General features: G+C 46.3%; 1 protein-coding gene across 1 annotated transcript; it reads left to right on the top strand.

Moving 5' to 3' along the window:
* The first annotated feature begins 13,660 nt into the window (after nucleotides 1-13,660).
* FOXI3 (forkhead box I3) lies at nucleotides 13,661-19,283 on the top strand. The gene is made up of 2 exons (XM_045808794.2): nucleotides 13,661-14,413; nucleotides 17,179-19,283. The coding sequence occupies exons 1-2, from the start codon at nucleotides 13,705-13,707 to the stop codon at nucleotides 17,799-17,801; spliced, it is 1,332 nt and encodes a 443-aa protein (XP_045664750.2). The 5' UTR covers nucleotides 13,661-13,704; the 3' UTR covers nucleotides 17,802-19,283.
* Nucleotides 19,284-19,905: the final 622 nt, after the last annotated feature.

Here is a 19,905-nt window from a genome sequence, read left to right as displayed (position 1 = left end):
TATTTGTGAAAATTAGATGACACAGCGTTGCTCTGAACAGTTGGCCAGGCAGTGCCCGCGCAGGGAAGGGCTGCCTTTGTCTAATTGGCCCAAAGGTGCCTTACGGACTAGGGGCCCTGACGTGAGGTACCGGACACAGGAGCTCGGTATGATAGTTACCATTCCCATTAGCATCCCCGTTCTCAATCTTCAGATGAGGAAACAGGCTTGGCGAGCCTCCCAGCGGCCTATGACAGGATTAATACAAAGATTCTAATAGATAACAAAAAGTCAAACGATCCAACAAAATTTGCAAAGTACGTTGTCCACAATAAAAAAAGAACACACAAATGAAAAAAGAGACAAAATTACTCCTAATTAAAGAAGTGAATGTGAAAACAATAAGGGAGATATTTTTCATCAATGACGTTAGTAAACTTTGGTTATGTTGAATCTTGAATAAAGGTGTGGGGAAAGAGTCTCGCTCACACTGCCGATGGGCCTGTTCATTCCCATGAGGCTTCTTCTGACCCAGAGTTTCAGAACTAATCACTGAATTTCCAAAAACTGATGCCTTACACGCTGGTCCTAGACAGGCATGACATCTGGCCAGCCGCTGGCGCGTCCCTCCAGACAGGCTTTCTCTGAGGTCTTCAGATTTATTTTAATTTTAGTTACCCACTAGTTTATCTTGGCTAGTGGGAGATAAGCTGCAAACTTTTGAAATCATTGCCTTTAAGCAACAACAAAAAATCTTAACATGAGTGCTTAAAATTATCTCGCATCAATCGTTCACTCCCCTTGCCTCTTAACAAAGACTGCACAACATAATTTAAGTGTTTGTTAGAGACTTGAGGTCATTATTTTTTAGTTATTTTATTTAATTATATATATAAATATATATAATTTTTAAATTATATTTAAGTTTATAAATTGTGTTTAAATTTTAAATTATAAATATATACGTATATATAAATTTTAAGATTTTATTTATTTGAGAGAGAAAGCAAGTACACAAGCGTGAGCAGAGGCAGAGGGAGAAGCAGACTTCCCGCTCAGCGAGGAGTCAGGGTCATTATTATTGCATATCGATGACTCTTTCATCTCAGAACTCAACATCGAATTGTTTTATATTATCCACAAACCCATATAAATTAAGGGGACTATTCAATAAATCATGTTGGGACATCCAGGTGGCCTGCTGGAGAAAATCAAGTTGGATCTTCATCTGTCATTCAGATAATGACAACAGATCAAAGTTTTAATATAAAAAATGGAATTGTAAAAGTACTAGTAGAAAACATGAGGGAAGCCTGGGAGGCTCAGTCGGTGACCTTTAACTCAGGTCATGACCCCAGGGTCCTGGGATCAGTCCCACATCAGGTTCCTTGCTCAGAGGGAGCCTGTTTCTCCCTCACCCTCTGCCCCTCCCCCTGCTCATGCTCTCTCTCTCTCTGACAAATAAATAAAATCTTAAAAAAAAAAAAAAAAAGAACATGGGAGAATTATTTTATAAACTCAGAATGGGGAAGGCCTGACAGCTATGACACAAAATCTAGGAGCTCTTAAAAAAGGTACTAATATTTGCTGGTATGAAAATGATACCCACATGATAAAAACACAAAACACTGAAACAAAGTCCAGAGAGAATATCGGGGGCGGGGGCGGATATTGTTAACTCATATTAGAGACAAAGGGCTCAATCTCCCCATAACAGATTGACCCCTTAGAAATTGATGAGAAAACTACTAGTATCTTAAAGGACGAGATTGTTACAACTCCCACAGAAACTACTTCCAGCCTAACTACTTCCCTCTTTTGTTTTTCTGTAGCTGGGGGCAACTTGAAGGCAGAAATTTTCTCCTTTCTCCAGGGTCCGGCACATCATTGGCAATTCATTAATTTTTTGCCAAATGAATACGTTTCATATGTTATATACGGAAATGTTGATGTTTCATTTGCAACCATTTTGCCAAATGCTCTTACACAATAAGACTGGTCCAAACGCTGCTCTACAGGGGGAATCTCATATTTTAATTTTTTTTCTTTTTTTTAAGCAGGGAAGCGTCCATTTATCTTTACCGTGTGTTTCTGATCCGTGAGTCCTCTGTGATCCAAGACAGTATACTTCATTCCCAGGTTTATCTATTCAGAAAATAAAAGATAGGCATTCCGAAAATACAAACTACCATTTACGGAATGCTTAGTGCTTTACACACATTGCCACATTGAATCCTTCAAACAATTTAGGTACTGCCGTCCATATTTCATACATGAGAAAAATCAAGATTCAGAGATGCAAGTAGTATTTCGCTGCGGGACTATTTCCTAAGCTTAATACACAGCAAAGCTGAGACAGGAGACCAGGTCTCTCTGAGCATGGAAATCAGAGAACTGAATCATTCGGCTCTACTGCCAAAAATGCTTCTGAGGCCCTCTGCCAGAGGTTCGTGGGAGGCTCTGCCTTACAAGGGCAGATCTTACTAACACCCCACAATGGTGTGTTATCTCTGAATTCAAGTTCACTCCGTTTTCATACCCCAACTCTCCGTTTGAGATAAGATTTCCCTTCCCCCTCAAACCACCTTTTTTTCCTCCCAAAATAGAGATTAACATGTTCATATGAAGTGCTCCTTGATTTTTCCACAACTGGTATGTTCTTCGTTCCTTGGCCTGGCTCTCAACTGCCTCCCGCTTCCTCTCCTCTCCTGAGGGAAGCTACAGCCACATCCCGCCTGGTCCTGGCTCCCCATGTCATCTCCAGATGAGACAAGGGCAGGAGTCCCATTACTTGAAAGAGACTTTGATTGATTCTGATACCTCTTGCTGATCTCTCCGACTTGTGAATCATTGCTTTATCATTTTGTGTACCTACAAAGCAGAATTTTTCCTCATTTTTAAAGTTTTGGCTAGGTAATTATGCTCCCAACTCAAATGTCAAGATCACTGGGAGTGGAGATTAAAGAGCATACGGCCCGCAGGCAGCCCACCCTAGGGATTCAGACGCCACGTGGGCAGAGCCAAGGAATCTGCATTTTAAGTTGTCTGGGTGACTGACACAAGACTTGGAAGCATTGGAAGGTTGGAAAATTAGGTCAGTCCAGCTTTTCCAATCTCCGCCCTGACTGGGTGAGGTCAACCCAAGAAGATCTAGAGTCACAGAGCAGCCAGAGAGTCAAGGTTATCATGACATTGTCATCACCATCATCATCACCATCTAAAACCATCTATAGAGTGCTTATTATATGAGAGGCTGTCACCAATCTCAAAAGGTAGAGACAAAGCAAAGGGCCCAAGGACAGAAAGTCTGGGAACTGGGATTAGAAGAATGAATCTGAGTTCAGCTGGAACTTGGTAAGAAAAGGTACAGTAAGTTAGTACAATATATCCGATGCTTATACAAAGATTTTATGTGTAATGGAGTCTAGCAAACTCATGAAGCCACTAACACTATAAAACCAGCTCCTCTTTGTGTGTTTGTCAGACACAGGTTGAATTAAGACCATGTTTACATCTTGACCTGTCAATTCATACATGTGACAAAGAGAACTGCTTTTAAGCTTATTGATTCATTCCTGGCAAACCAAGACAGGCTTAGGAGCAATGCATAGGGCAAACGATGAGAGGGTGCTAGGGCCATCTGGTTCCATAGGAGAATGGACTCCTTTCATTCAGGCAGAATAGCCAAGACCACCCACGTCGTGTGCATTGGAGAAGTCCTGAGCACAGAAGATAGGCAGGATATTCCAGGAGGCAGTTAAAATTATTAATTATGTTAAACATAGGTCACTGTATTCTCAGCCATTTCAACTTTATAAAGTGTTGGGCAGTGACTACTGCTTCATACTGATGCGCCTCGACTATCTTTTCTTTCTTTCTTTTTAACTTTTTATAAAAGACTTTATTTATTTATTTATTAGGGAGAGAGAGCGAGCAAGCGAGCATGAGCTGGGAGAGAGGCAGATTGCCCGCTGAGCTGGGAGCCCGATGCGGGACTCGATTCGAGGACCCTAGGATCATGACCTGTGCCAAAGGCAGACACTTAACTGACTGAGCCACCCAGGCACCCCCATAGCTGTTTTTTCAAGACAGGAGAAGAATTAAGTCCTCCTAGGAGAAAACTTCTATCTTCGTAGACATCATATGCATGGTTGGGTGAGGGTTTACGAATTAGCATATCTTGTAGATAAGTTTTGCTGGTTTGAAAGCCTAATTTATCCCTAAAAGACATGCTTATTTCAGTTTTCCAAAGCAAGATAAAGTGACCTTGAGGATTTTAAGCCTGTAGCCCGGGTCTTCTGGGTCCCTTGGTCCTCTGGGTCATACAGAATGGGAACTTTCCACTGTCTGAAGCTATGTGTGTGCAGGGATTCATGGCTTATCACATCTGGAGCCTGAGCCAGGGTCAGTCACGCTCAGTATATGCTTCTTTTTTTTCTTTTTTTTTTTTTAAGATTTTATTTATTTGACAGAGAGAGAGACAGCCAGCAAGAGAGGGAACACAAGCAACACATGCAGGAGGAGTGGGAGAGGAAGAAGCAGGCTTCCAGTGGAGGAGCCTGATGTGGGGCTCGATCCCAGAACGCCAGGATCACGCCCTGAGCCAAAGGCAGACCCTTAACGACTGAGCTACCCAGGCGCCCCAGTTTATATTTCTTGAACACATAAATGAACCTAGTTACAAAAACACCTGGAATACTTACTGAAAGTATTTTGCAGGGCATGAAAAAAACATTTGGACAGGGTTGATAAAAATATTTCATAAACATTGTCCAGTGACAGCAGTCAGGGCACAAAAAATCCTTTCTCTGTTCCTTTTTGGATATTATCTTCGATAATATCTTCAGAAATTTACAACAGATCCTAAGCATTATTTCAGATGTCTTCCTGAATCAAACATTTTAAAATAAAGTTAGTCAAACCCATCAAATGGAGCAATTTAATACCTTTATCCATTCCCACGCAAACACATGTAAGCTGCATTCTTTATGTCGGTTAAAGAAAGTTCAAAAAACATAATTTTTTTTTAACCAATGCAGAACTTTGTCTTAATCTTAACTTCTAAAAAAAGCATCATTAAACTGAATCACTTTGTTACGAAACTGAGGATAAGCAGTGATGTTCTTATTGAGGGATTTATTTTCAGTTTTGGGTTTTTGTTAATGAAATTAAGTTTACCCTTAACTTGTATTACATTATCTATGTTTTTTAAATTTTATTTATTTATTTGTTTAAAGATTTTATTTATTTATTTGACAGAGAGAGAGGCAGCGAGAGAGGGATCACAAGCAGGGGGAGCGGGAGAGGGAGAAGCAGGCTTCCCTCTGAGCAGGGAGACCCATGCAGGGCTCGATCCCAGGACAGTGGGATCATGACCTGAGCCAAAGGCAGACGCTTAACAACTGAGCCACCCAGGCGCCCCTAATTTTTTTAGTAATCTCTACACCCAGTGTGGGGCTTGAACTCAATACTCCGAGATCAAGAGTCCTATGCTCTTCTGACTGAGCCAGCCAGGTGCTTCTACATTGCTCGTGTCTTTATTTAAAATTTTCTTGACATTTATAACCATTATTTAAGGGACCAATTTTATCAGTAATATTAATGATCCATTTAAATTGTTTACCTTCTATATACAACCGAGATTCTCTATCTCTATGTGTGTGTGCATAATATTAAATTTAGAGTATAATTTCTACAGTAGTGCTCTATGGTTGCCTTTCCAAATGATGGAATTAAATTAACTAGTTAATTTTTATTTGTATTCCAGTACACTTACCATACAGTGTTGTATTAGTTTCAGGTGTACAATATAGTGATTCAATTCCATACATCACTTGGTGTTCAGCAGGACAAGTGCATTCCTTAATTCCCATTGCATATTTTACCCATCCCCCACCCACCTTCCCTAATGGAATTTAATTTCAAAAGTTGAGTCAATAAAGAGAGAATGTTAAGGAAGAGAGCATAGATGATACAGAGAATCATGAAGAAGGTATCAGAATGACTGGATTTGGGGGAACACTGAGCTTTAGAAGAGAGATCAGAGCGAGCATGAAGGGGAGACAAGGGAACCAGGCTGGCTAACAACAGGAGCCACCTCTCCTAGGATCACGTAGGCCAGGCTACGGAGTTTGGACTTTATCTTAAGAGCAGTAGAGTTGGAAGGAGGGGAGTGTCATGATTGGATTTGCCATTTTAAAAATCATTAAGAGGGTGGTGTGGCGGGAGGATTGGAAAATGACAAAAGGAGCTAGGGAGGTCAGTTAATCCAGGAGAGGGCTAAAGGTGGTTTAAGCTAAAGGTCAGTGTTGCCAGTGGGACAGGGAGAGTAAAGAGCAACCATGGCATGACTCGGTCCATGAGGCAGAAGAGCCTCTGGTTTCTGGCTTAGGTAACAGGTCAGTGGGGGCGAGGGCGTCCCAGGGATATGGATATGGAATACAGAAGAAGTAGATTTTAGGAGAATTGGGATGACCTGTTGGATTTGAGGTGACTTACAAAAAATGAAGAGGACGGGTCCAGTAGGAGTTGATCACTGGGCCAGGAGCTCATGTGAGAAATTAGCAAGCCACCAGCGCTTACTTCCGAAAGGGGCACAAACTCACCTGTACTAGTTGCTAGGGCTGCCAACGCAAAGTGCTACAGACTGAGCGGCTCAACTACCAGAAACTTATTTCTTCTTGGCTTGTAGATGGCCATTTTTTTTCGGTGTCTTCACATGGTCTTTCCTCTGTGTATACATGTCTGTGTCCTGAACTCCCCTCTTCTATACAGACACCGAACATATTGGATTAAGGCCCACCTTAACGACCTCTTTAAAGACCCTAACTCCAAACAGTCACATTCTGAGGTACCAGGGGTTAGGACATCAACATATTAATTTTGGGGAACACAACTCCGCCTATGATACCATCCTAGCTTACTGAATCTAAAAGGAAATTTGTTGGCTAATGAAACCAATGGGATGAAGGAGGATCTTGGATAAAGGGATTCAAATCTTGGATCCAGGATGTATCTTCATTTCTGTCATTCAGCTTTACTTGGTGTCACCTACATTCTCAGGCAAGCTCTCCCTTATTGTACCAAAGATGGCCATTTTGGGATTATAACCTCTGTACAGGAACCAATCCATGTGAAGGAAGGAGCTTCTTCCTGATAATCCCAGTAGAAGTTCTGAGAAAGGTCTTAAATGACTTGCCTCAAACAAATCACCCACCCCAAACAAATCATTTGTGTAGGGACAAGTAACTTTGGCGAAGGCCATGTCTAAATCTCCAGCCCAACGGCCCATCGCATGCAAACTTCAAGACCCCTCAAGTAATGGAGAGGTGTTTCTTTATAGAGTTGCTAAACAGGCAATAACAAGTACAAGTCATGTCTACCCCAGTGGTTTAAGCCATGGGATTAGATGTGACAACCCATGACGAATGTACAGAGGAAAAGAAGAGGGCCAAGGTTAGAAACCTGAGGGAAGAAAAAACAATATTCGAAGAATGAGATAAGAAACAGATGTCCTTTTGGTAGATGCAGAAGAGAAAGAAAGAAAACCAGGACAGTGTGTTAGGGCAGACACCAAGAGAAGAGACAGTTTTAACAAGAAAATCATGATTTGCAACACCTAGCAGTAAAAAGGCTCATGTCCTTAATTGCAAGGAGCTCAGAAAAATCCATTTTTTTAAAAAAGATACAAATAGAAAGATGGGTGAAAAATCATGACAGGCAGGTCATTAAAAAAATTAAAGAGGCATCTGGGTGGCTCTCTCCCTAATAAATAAATAAAATCTCTTTTAAAAGATTTTTAAAAAGATTTTATTTATTTATTTGACACAGAGGCAGGGTGGGGGGGGGGGGGACCAGAGAGCAAGCACAAGCAGGGGGAGCTGCAGGCAGAGGGAGAAGCAGGCTCCCCACTGAGCAAGGAGCCCAATGTTGGGGCTTGATCCTGGGATCACCGCCCAGGTGGAGGGCAGTTGCTTAACTGACTGAGCCATCCAGGTGCCCCTAAATAAATAAAATCTTGAAAAAGAAAAAAAAAGATATTAAAATGACTAGGTACTTAAATTCATTCATAAGGAAAAACCAACCAAATCGTTTTCAAGATATCCCTCTGTGCTTTTAAGATTGGCAAAAATAAAAAGGGCTGAACAAATCCAGCCTTAGCAAAGGGGAAGGGAAATAGGCATCCATGGTGAGCCTACTGGAGGTACCAACTGGGGCATCTTCTGGCAGAGCCATTTGTCAGAATCAAACATTTAAAGGTACATATACTCTGACCCGGCGAATTCCAGCGAGGAGCTGACAAGTCATATTTTTTTTAAAAAGGTAATAATCCTGAGGCGCCTGGCTGGCTCAGTCAGCAGGGCATAGGACTCTTGATTTTGGGTTTGTGAGTTCAAGCCCCACATTGGGTGCGGAGCTTACTTTAAAAAATAAAAGGAAAGGAAATAATCCAGAGAGCCATCAAAAATAGGTTAAATTCAAAATATTGCCTAACAGGTATGGAGGGGTACCAGCAAATTAGAGTGACACTGGCTAGAAAGCACTTACGCAGCCGTAGCGGTGGGTCCCCACTGCATACCCTACGAAAGGGAGCACCGGATGAACAAAATGAGGTAGGCATATGGACGCACGGGCTGTTTTTGAAAGTTCTGCAAAATATATTAATGCAAGTGTAAGGTGCAGAGCCAGGTGAGTACCGTGGATTCCATTCTTGTACATTTTTAAATGCGTACAGAGTTGTGCCGGTCAGTCCCTTGAAACGTATTCTGAAGGAGAGCTGAAGACACTGATGGCAAGTGGTCTCCTTTGGTGAGAGAGACCATGGAAAGGGAGAGGGTGAGAGGTCGCACCATTTAATGTTGTAGAGGTTGTACCATTTATGGTGTGTAGAGCTTATACCGTCTAATGTTTTTTAACTTTGCGATGGATTTAAGCAGCAAACAGTAATGGAGCACATCCTAATGCCAGGCACTGGACTAGGCGCTGGGGAAATAACGCAGGAGGCGGTTACAGCTGAGTGCGATTCGCGGAGGCTCCCCAGCCATCCCGCCTGGGTTTGAACCCCAGCTGCACTCTTGGAGGTTGGGAGACCACAGTTAAATTACCTAACCCTTCTCTCTGTTGCTTCGGCCATAAAACATCGACTGACTTGTTATTGCACAGGATTGCTGCGCAAATGCAATGAAATAATGCATATAAGGCACTTAGCACAGCGTTAGGTATTTGGTCCAAGTTTCTTCATTGTTAGCGCTCCAAGATAGGGAGCAAGAAATGACACAGTTCCCATCCTCCAGAACACCCAGTGTAGCGGGTGGCTGATCGGAGAGGAGGAGTTGGGTTATTTGAAATAAGGGGCCAGGGAGTTGGATGAGTCACCCAGGCTGTGTGAGAGCAGGTCTTGAGGGCCCTCTGGCCCCCAGGAGGGAAGAGTGGGGGAGGGGAGCAGCCTTCAGTTGAGATGGCCTCAGGACTCCTCGGGAGGATCCCGGGGGGCGCGAGGATGCATTCAGTGCAGGCGGGCTCTGCAAGGACAGTCTTCCTCGGAGTGCTGCAGGCGCTCTGGGAGCCGGGTCTGGAGCGGGAGAAAGTCTGAGAAGTGAGCTGAGGAAGCTCAAGAATGGGACTAATCAGCTAGAGCCAGAGGCCAGGAAGCATTCCAGAGAGCTGGGGAGGGGAGAGCAAGGCAGTGGGAAGAGGGGTAGGGTTCAAGCAGAGGAGCCACCTGTTAATAACGTGGCTCTAAGGGATTGTTGGAGCACCATTGCTTGGGCTGATAGGGGTTTCTCTTACTTTTCTGCATGAAGTACATGGACCTCTGTGGTGTCTTCAGAATCTTTAGGCTTCTAGAATCCTTAGGATTCATTCTTTTTGTTATACTTCCTAGGTGTAATGTTTGGGGGAAGAGGGGCTCGAGCCTTGGGGGTCAGCCAGCACGTGGCTGGGTGCGTCCCTGGGTCGTGCCCCTGCTTCTGAGCCTCCTGGGGCTGGACTTTTGCCCCACTCTGTATTTGCAGCTCACTCCAGTCTTCCCTGACTCCCAGGTGGCTGAGTGGGGTGACTAGCAGGGGCAATTTGGCCAATGTCAACTTAAAGGGCTTATAAGAGAAATATATTCTTGGAACAGAAGACAAATCTCAAGTTGGTGGAATGCTAGTCCTCCTGGAGGAAGAGAGCGGCCTCGGTTTCCCACTAACATTTAAGAAAGAGTCAGTAAGTATAGCCCTAAATATCTGTTAAAGGAGCAAATGAATGGTTACTCTGAGTTCTGTTTCCATCTGTAGGTCCCAGCCTTTAAGGTATGGACTGGAGAGGACAGGACAGACTCTCCAGTGTGCCTTCTGACTAATGCTACTAACCAATTAGGGGTGCCTGGGTGGCTCAGTCGGTTAAGTGTCTGACGCTTGATTTCGGCTCAGGTCATGATCTCAGGCTCATGAGATCAAGCCCCACATTGCATCAGGCTCTGTGCTGGGCATGGAGCCTACTTAAGATTCTCTTTCACTCCTTCTCCCTCTGCCCCTCCTCCACCCTCTAAAAAATAAAAAATAAAATAAAATAAAATTGGAACCGATTAAGTGGTCAGAAGTTGGAAAAAAAAAAAAAAGACAGCAAGTAAAAAATGAGGTAGCAGGCCCAACTCCAGTTGTCTCAACATCTTTTCTTTCTTTTTTTTTTTAAAGATTTTTATTTATTTGACAGAGAGAGCGCACAAGCAGGAGGAACAGCAGGCAGAGGGAGAGGGAGAAGCAGGCTCCCCGCAGCTAAACAGGGACCCCAATGTGGGGCTCAGTCCCCAGATCCTGAGATCAGGACCCGAATCGGAGGCAGACACTTAACCGACTGAGCCACCCAGGTGCCCCTCAACATCTTTTCTTAAATCACCAAAATAAAAAATTATGCATTAATCTTCCACATTTTGGCTTATGTGGTAGCATTACCCTCCCTCCATGATTCCCAAAACCATATTCTCTAACTACAATTTGAATTTTCTTGAGTTCTTTGCTCACCTCCTCTGGTTCCGTTTTCATCTCCACTGGCACCAGTTTGTTTACTTTTTATCATATTTTCCCCAAACGTTTTATTTTCCAGTGATGAGAACATGTAATAGCCTCCCTATTTTACACTGGCATAGAAGCATTAATCAATTGCCTTGACTACATCTCTTTGTGAAAAGGCAATTTGACAAAATGCTATTATGGCGAGCTTGTATTTCAAGTACATTTCATATCCTGTTGATTTTTTTTTTAAGTGCACCAAATGACTTTAAAATTTAATTAAAAAAAAATAGGAATTGGGCGCCGGGTGGCCCAGTTGGTTAAGCCTCCGACTCGTGGTTTCAGCTCAGGTCATGATCTCGTGGGGTATGGGATTGAGCCCAGAGTCGGACTCCTGCTCAGTGAGCATCTGCTGAGATTCTCCCACTCCCTCTGCCCCTCCCCACCCACTCTCAAATAAATAAATCTTTTTAAAAAATAGGGATTAAAAATTATTTTAACTTTGACATTAAAAAACCCCAGGCCATGACCAGTAATAGTTTTAAGCTTTTCGAATTAAGATGTGATTGAAAACAGATAGAAAAGTAAAACTTCCAAACCCCTAGAGGGGGTGTCCACCTTACAGATCTCTGCCAGATCCATGTCCGCTGTAACAGAGGCAAAGAGCCACTAGGTGGCTCTGTCATTTTTTAAGTAAAACTAAAGTCCGCAAAAGATAATACATAGTTAAGGAACAAAATCACTAGTAGGCAGAACCTTTAATCAAACGAAGAAACAATACTCTGCAATCATGGCCTCTTACTCAGAATAATTTGGAGCTATTGGGTTAAGAATTAGACAAACAGCAGCAACAACAACAACCCTGCAAAACTGCAAAGTATACACATAAGCAACTTGTTAAAAAATAAGGGCAGGTATGATAGGCATAAGGACATCAGTTGCCAAAGGGGAGATGGTTTGAAATGTTCTCCAATTTATTGCCATCTTGGTTCCTAGCTTTTCTTTTGGACTTTCTCTTTTTTGTTTAGACCTTTAAACTTAAGAACAAACAACAAATTGGAGCATTTTAACTTATTAGAAAATTGCTTTCAAATTTCCTGGGCTATAGTTGTCATCTTTATTCACAACCCAAGAGAAGTCGCAAAACAACTTTGTTTGAGACTATTTTGGAAGGAGAAAAAACAAAACAAAACACCGTGCTTATCTACATTAAGAAAAATTTAGATCCTTAAATCAAAAAATACAATTAAACAAACACTATTCCATTCTACAGCATTTGCCAAGAGATTGAAAAAAAACAGTGCACTAAATTTTGAGGTGAGAATAATTCTTTTCTGGTTCCAGAAAAGATGAGAAAAATAGTTACAGTTGAACCGTGGTTTGCATTTTAGGTATCACGATTTACTAGTTAGATATCTCTGGATGTCACTTTTTAAGAAGCGAGATAACAGAAGAAGATAGTTTCCTGTAAAGTACATAACTTTCTATCATGAAAATAAATGAGGAGTGGAGGGGGATGGGTTTCCGAATTACTAAATATTCTCAACCGTCCGTCTGCAGCTGGCAAATAGAAAGGCTTTTTCCCCTTCCCCTCTCCCTTAAGTGAGAATCTCAGACTGGTCACCTATTAAGAACACATTTAGGAATAGTTTTAATTGTAAAAGAAACAATTTTCTTATTGTTGTTCAGAGCGAATAAATAATGATTGGGGGCACGTGGGGTCGCCACAGTATTTTACCTGTTTCGCTTGTTTTTCCAGGCAGGAACCGCATTTCAAAACTTAACAGCCGTAGAAAGCAAGACCTATGCCATAATTCGTTGAGACCATTTTTGTAAATGAGCGCTTCTGGCACAGTTTAAATTACAGTTGGCTTTAAAATGCTAATTCCGAACCCACTTATTTAAATGTCTCTGAAAACACACACCCTTCTGTTTTTGAAGAAAACAAATCACACCAAAGGACTGCACAAACCGGACTTAAAATGAACAAATACTTCCCGAATGTGAACGAACATATAGTTACGTGTTTAGAGACAGGGTTAGAAAACTTAAAAACCGATTTCAGCCCCTCCCATCACAGAATCCCCTAGGAGAAGGGGACACTCCAAGGATGCCCGGGAATAAAATCTACCGTATACCCCCAAAGAGTTGTTAACCGCGTCTATTATTTTCGGCTAGAAGCCGATCTCTTGAGACTGGCCGTGAATCCAGTAACGCAATGACAAAAGGGGCAGAAGCTTGAGGTGGAAAACCACAGGGGGCTAAGCAGGTGGTCTGAGCGGCCACCCGAACTCGTCTTGGGGACTTTTTAGAAAACAGTTCTGCTGTTTGGGTTATCTTCTCTCGGTTTCAGTATTCGTTACTTTATTTCTTTTCCTGGGCTAAGAACGCGTTTGCCTTCAACCTGGAGGCGCCGGCCTCCCTCGGGCTCCCGGGCTCCCGCGCCCGCCGAGGAGGGGCTCCGGGGGGCTCCGGGGGCGGGGCGGGCGGGCGGCGCGAGGGCTGGGGCGCGCGCCGCGGGGATGCGCGGGCAGGTGGGGCGTGGCGGGGGCGTGGAGAACCCCGGCCCGCGGGCCGCCGCCCAGCCCCGGGCCGGCCGGGAGGAGCCGCGCGGCAGACGGTTATAAGAAGCCGGCTCGCAGGCGTTCCGCGCGCCTCCGCCAACCCCCTGCCCGAGCACCGGTCGCCCTGCGAGGGCCGAGGCGGGGCCGCGCGGTGGGCCCCCAAAGGGATGCTCTCGCCCGAGCGGCGAGACCAGCCCCGTTCGCCCCTCGCCGCCGCTGCCGCGCCGCACCCGCCGACGGCCACCGACATGGCTCTCTACTGCGGCGACAACTTCGGCGTGTACTCGCAGCCCGGCCTGCCCCCGCCCGCCGCCGCCGCCGCCCCGGGCGCCCCCCCGGCCGCCAGGGCGCCCTACGGGCTGGCAGACTACGCCGCGCCGCCCGCCGCCGCCGCCAACCCCTACCTGTGGCTCAACGGGCCGGGCGTGGGCGGCCCGCCCGCCGCCGCCGCCGCCGCGTACCTGGGCGCCCCGCCGCCGCCACCGCCCCCCGGGGGCGCCGCCGGGCCCTTCCTGCAGCCGCCCCCCGCCGCCGGCACCTTTGGCTGCGCGCAGCGGGCCTTCGCGCAGCCCGCGCCTGCAGCGCCCGCCTCGCCCGCGGGACCCGCCGCGCCCGGCGAGCTGGGCTGGCTGTCCATGGCCAGCCGCGAGGACCTGATGAAGATGGTGCGGCCGCCCTACTCGTACTCGGCGCTCATTGCCATGGCCATCCAGAGCGCGCCCGAGCGCAAGCTCACGCTCAGCCACATCTACCAGTTCGTGGCCGACAGCTTCCCCTTCTACCAGCGCAGCAAGGCCGGCTGGCAGAACTCCATCCGCCACAACCTGTCGCTCAACGACTGCTTCAAGAAGGTGCCCCGCGACGAGGACGACCCAGGTGAGGCCGCCGGACAGGTGCTTCCCGGCCGGGGGAGCGGCGCCTGGGCAGGGGCCGCGTCGCTGGGGCTCACCTGAAGCTCCGCGCGGAGTCTTGCCGACTGGGGCTGGGAGCCGGCGTGGGGAGCAGCCACCCGAACCTCGGCCCTCGTCTGGTCGGGGTGAGGGCAAGCCGGAGGACAAAGAACTCTGAGGGTCCTCAGGGCCGGGAGCCGGGGAGCGTGGAGCTCGCCCCTTACACCCACACACGTCACGCACCCGCCCACACGCACGCAGTCACGCACCCATCCACCCACCCACACTCCCATACACACACGCGCGCGCGCAGAGGGTGGCCAGGTAGAGAAAAAGGAGAAGACGGCATCCTCAAACGGGAAGCCACCCCTGGGTGGTGTGCATCCTGCCGATTGAAGGGAGGGTCCAAGGCACGGGGAGGGAGATTAGGAATAAGAACACGCGTGGCATCTCAGATAAGGGCCGACTCTAAAGGGATTCGGGTGAGCCGAGAATCCCATCACGTTTCACGGAAGAGGCGGTGAGAGACCGAGCAACAGCAGGCCGTTCGGGCTGTCCTGGATGAGCCCCTTCCCGCGCCGGCTTCCTAGAGCTCCCCGTGTCCCTCAGGAAACGAGCGCCTACCTTGCGAGAGATGATTGAGGGTAGTGGCATAGGCGTCATGAGACAGGGCCAGAGGAATCCGAGAGCTTTAGCCGTGTCCTGCACATTGTGGTTTTGGTGTCTTCACTATCTAGAAATGAAAAGATGAAAACCCCAAATTTGCTGCATTCTGATCTAAGCCCTCGGAGGAGGAGGGCTGGGTTACAGTGGCGTGTTGTGAGAAGGGGGGGATGAAGAAAAGCTCAAAAAGGAGAAAAAGAAGATTCTACTTGAGGTTTGCAGAAGGAACTGGCCATTAGGGAGGTGGGGACGGAGGTGTGATGGGTCAACGAAATGAAATGATTTCAGTTGCCCGCTGCAGAGATCCGGGATTTTGTGGGAAATGCTCTGGAGTGTTCGCCCCTGAGCATATTGTAGAGTGGTGCTTTCCAGTAGAAATTCAGTATAAATCACGTGTGACAGTATATTTTCTAGTAGCCACATTTAAAAAAAGTAAAAAGAAACTGATGAAATTATTTTTAATATTTTTAAGTAACCCAAAATACTGCTTCAACATATAGCAAATATAAAAAATTATTACTGAGATACTTTACTTTTTCTTTTTCCCCTTTGATATTAAGTCTTCAGAATCCTGTGTGTGTTTGATTCCACATGTGATTTTGGACTCTCCACTTTACAACTGCCCAACAGCCATGTGTGGCAAGTGGTTACTGTACTGGACAGGGTGTCCAGTTCTAGAAGATGCAGCTTCTCAATTTGGCTTCTAAATCACCCAAGATTATCATGTTAATTCTCATGTATATTCTTTTGGACTTTCTAAAAAGTTGGTGTCTTTAGCTAGGGTCTTGTCCAAGCATTTGGTACTCAGGGCACAATATAAATATCCTTATAGGTGCAGGTACTATCATTTAGATGGTAGTTGTATGAATAAGAATCTTTCTTTTTTGCAACTATTTGCAAAAAAAATGTGTTAATGAAGATAATAGGTTTGCCAGAGTGTGTGCTGGTTTGCACAGGCAACCTATCACAATGGTTAGGTAAGAATGCCGAGTCTAGAGCCAGCCTGCTTGAATCCCCGGCTCTACCATTGCTAACAGGGAATACTGCAGTTTACCAACCAATCTGCCCCTCAGTTTCCCCATCTGAAAAATGGAGGCAATAATATTCCCTGTCTCCACAGAGCTGTGAGGAGCCACTGACGTTGTCCGTGCGAAGCACTCGACGAGATAAGTGCTTATACCAGTGCTTTCACACGTCAAAGGTCTATTTAGCAGAAGTGATAAAAGTTATTGAGAGAGAAAGCCCTCCAAGATGATAGATCTTTCTTACCTCAGTTGTGCTAGGTAGTGAGGGGCATTTTTTCAGCAGAAGACTGGCACTGCACGCATTCCATGAGGCTCTGGTTTGAGATCTGGGGGGGAAGGAAGGCTGGCCAGAGACGCAGGGCATCTCCTGCTCGGAGCGGACGAGGGGATGTAGACTCCAGGAGCTTCCTGGACCCTGAACGATGTCATTTAACAAGATGTTGTTAAAAGAATTGATTGCTCAGTAATAACTTTTGTAATTTTTGTTTGGCAAGACAAATGATTGGGTATTTGAGGTTACCTTTTCCAGTGGAGTGTTTTGTTTTGCTTTAGGGGCAAATATTGTACCCTTTCAGCAAATGATGGTAACGGAGAGTGATTTTTCACTGCTCACTGTGTGCCAGCTACCGTGCCGGGACACCATTTAACCTTCCGCAGTCCATCTGTGAAATGGGTATTATTCTTATGCCTGTTTCTATAAATAAAGAAATGGAGGCTCCCATTTACGCAGCGCCAGGATTTTGCAAGGACACACAATATGGATCTGGAGGGGAAGGTGTCGGGTCATTAGAAGTGTCTTGGGCCTGGAATTAGGTCTTAAGGTTTAGGTAGCAGACACTGCCAGGGGGAGGGGGACATGGCCAGAACATCTTTGTTCCGGATTTCTCCTTGAAGGTGAAGAGGAAAATCTCCCCAAAAGGATACATTTAAACAGTAGAGTGGCCAGAGCATCCTCGCCAGCATTTAACGAGAGAGTCTGTGCTCGTCCTTCCAGAACTGAAGCTGACTGCATGGGCGGGAGCTGGGTCCTTCTCTAACTTGTGTGTCTTTCTCCTCTCGGTAGGGAAAGGGAATTACTGGACCCTGGATCCGAACTGTGAGAAAATGTTTGACAACGGCAACTTCCGGCGGAAGCGAAAGCGCCGCTCTGAAGCCAGCGGCACCTCCACGGTGGCCGCAGGGACCACAAAATCGGAGGAAGGGCTGTCCTCAGGACTGGGGTCCGGCGTGGGTGGGAAGGCCGAAGGAGACAGCCCCTCGGCGTTGCCAAGGCCGTCCCAGTCCCCCGAGCCTCCCGAGGGCACCAAGAGTACTGCCTCCTCGCCGGGGGGACCCCTGCTCACCTCCGCCCCTTGCCTCAACACCTTCTTCAGCAGCCTCAGCACCTTGAGCGTCAGCAGCAGCGGGAGCGCCCCGCGGCCGGTCCCCGGCAGCCGCCACCTAGGGATCCAGGGCGCCCCCCTGCCCGCGGGCAGCTCCTTCCCCGCCAGCTCCATCTCCGAAGCCCCGCCGGACAGCTTGCAGCTGACCAACAGCGCCAGCAACGGCAGCAGCCAGAGGTCCTCCTACTACAGCCCCTTCCCCGCCAGCGCGGGCGGGGGTCAGAGCGGCCCCTTCGGCAGCTCCTTCTACAACTTCGGCATGGTCAACAGCCTCATCTACCCCCGGGAGGGCTCCGAGGTCTAGGACCAGCCGGCCCTCGGACTTGAATATGCACAGCCGAGGTCTTGTGAAATGCACATCTTGAGGCGGAGGTCTGGGGCAGGAAGTGGGATTCTGCACTCCTCTGGAGGCGCAGGTGCTGCCCTGGCCTGGGAATAGTGGAGAACGTTCCTACCGCCCGGCAAGCTGTTACAGGTTTCTTTGGAGAGCAGGCCCCCTCACTCCGTCCAGGACAGTACCTGCGAGCCCTGTGGGGGCAGGGACCATGTCTGTTTTGTTCGTCACCATATGGCAGGGTTATGAGCTCACATGTGTCCCAAGGCCAGCCAAAATAACAAAAGAATGAAGTTTATCAGGTAGGAAAAAGGTAGCAGTTGGCCACTGAAGCAGGTAAGGGAATGGTCGGGACTGACCAGCTAAAGGCTACTCTGGGCCGTTTAGTTATTTCCTGCCTGGCAGCATCGTGATTTTTCTAGAAAAGTCAGATACCTGGATTTTTATAGGAAACCTCCATTTGCATTTTTTTGCCCCTAATTCAAGTTTGTTTTGAATCCTGCACTGGGACATACCACAGCTCCTCTGAGCTATATCCAGCTCACCATCACCTCTGCTTAGGCTCCGTGTCTGGGCCACGGTAGGTGCTGCCCAAACGAGCCCCGGGTGCCGAGCGCTCTTTCAGACAGACGCTCGGCGTGTATTAGCTCATTTAATCCTCACAACAACCTTGGGAGATAGGTATGGTTACTACCCCTCCTCTTCTGGTGAGGGCCCTGTAACTCCAGGATGGCAGGTAACTCCCCCAAGGCCACACAGACAGTAAGTTGTGGAGCCAGGACCGGGTCCAGGCAGTCTGGCTCCAGAGCTGCTGCTGGAAGGTTTGTTCTGGTTCTAGAAAACGGAGTTGCCATTACGCATAGGCAGACACAGCCTCTGGGGGGTAGGAATGAACTCGATCTCACTTGACCAAAGATTTCTGGTTGAAATAAGTATCACTTGAGATGTTACCCCGAGCAGCGAGGACAGACCCCCCCTCTGCCTTAGGCCATATGCCTGAGTGAGGTCCGGGGTGACCATGGTCCTAGCTCACTTGATGTCCTCGCCCTTTCAGCATGTGCCCCGGGCTTTTCATTTTTAAAACAAAACACTAGAATTTTATTAAAAATAGTTTTGAAATGGAATTTTTATAGTTTCTTAATAAACCATTTGTTGTCAAAAAAATTTTTAATATAATTTATTTTTAGCACTCCCTTTTACTTCTCAAGAGGTATCTTCATTTGAATAGTGTTTATGGTCCCCCTCCCAGGGCCCAGCAGAGTGTCTGGTCCATGGCAGATACTCAGCCACTGTTTGAACTTACCTAAGAGGCGCTAATTAAAACGTGGAGAATTGTTCATTTATTGGAACAGCCTCCATTAAGAGGAAGATAATGTCCTGAATTGCCTTTGTACCAAGTTGTTGGGTCTCTGATAGGAACATTGTTGGTTTGGGGATTTATTTTATTTTTTTTTAGAAAAAGGAACACATGTACATTGTAAAAAATTTTTTAACTTTCCCTGTGTATTTTCTGAGACAGCATTCCTCTTAAATTTTTATTTTGAAATCTACACTACAGAAAATTATTTTTTAAACAGTTTATTGAGGTACAAATAACACCACTATTAACTTTTAAATATTACAGAGAAAGACAACCAAAGAGACTACCTACCCCCAGATTGTGTGTACAAAAAAACCAGTTTCTATGGATATTTTTCTATGTGAAAAATCATATGGACTTTTATAAATATTGTTTCTAACACAGTTCTATATTTGTAAATTAATTTATAATGTGAACTGGGACAAATTTTTTTTTCCCAAGAAAGTACACTGCATGCTGAGAATCACATGAAATAAACTCTTAAGTGGGATGATTTCTGGCCACTTTTAGATATTTCTGTTTTTCTGTCTTCGGCTTTCTCCTAAAGGAATAGAGGCATCAGGGGGCCTGACCCCGAAGCCACTACAGGGGCTTTGTTGAGAGTGAAATCAAACGGTTTTGTGTTTGGTTGTCCCACCTGCCCGCATCTGAAGGGCTGGAACCAAACAGTTACTCCTTGGGGTTGGTCTGTAGCCTGTGAGCATTTTAATGATT

The sequence above is a fragment of the Ursus americanus genome, chromosome 7 (genome assembly GCF_024610735.1).
Source record: "Ursus americanus isolate L20-20 chromosome 7, mUrsAme1.1.p, whole genome shotgun sequence".
In the NCBI taxonomy this organism is placed as follows: domain Eukaryota; kingdom Metazoa; phylum Chordata; class Mammalia; order Carnivora; family Ursidae; genus Ursus; species Ursus americanus.
This window is presented reverse-complemented; position numbering and strand designations above follow the sequence as displayed.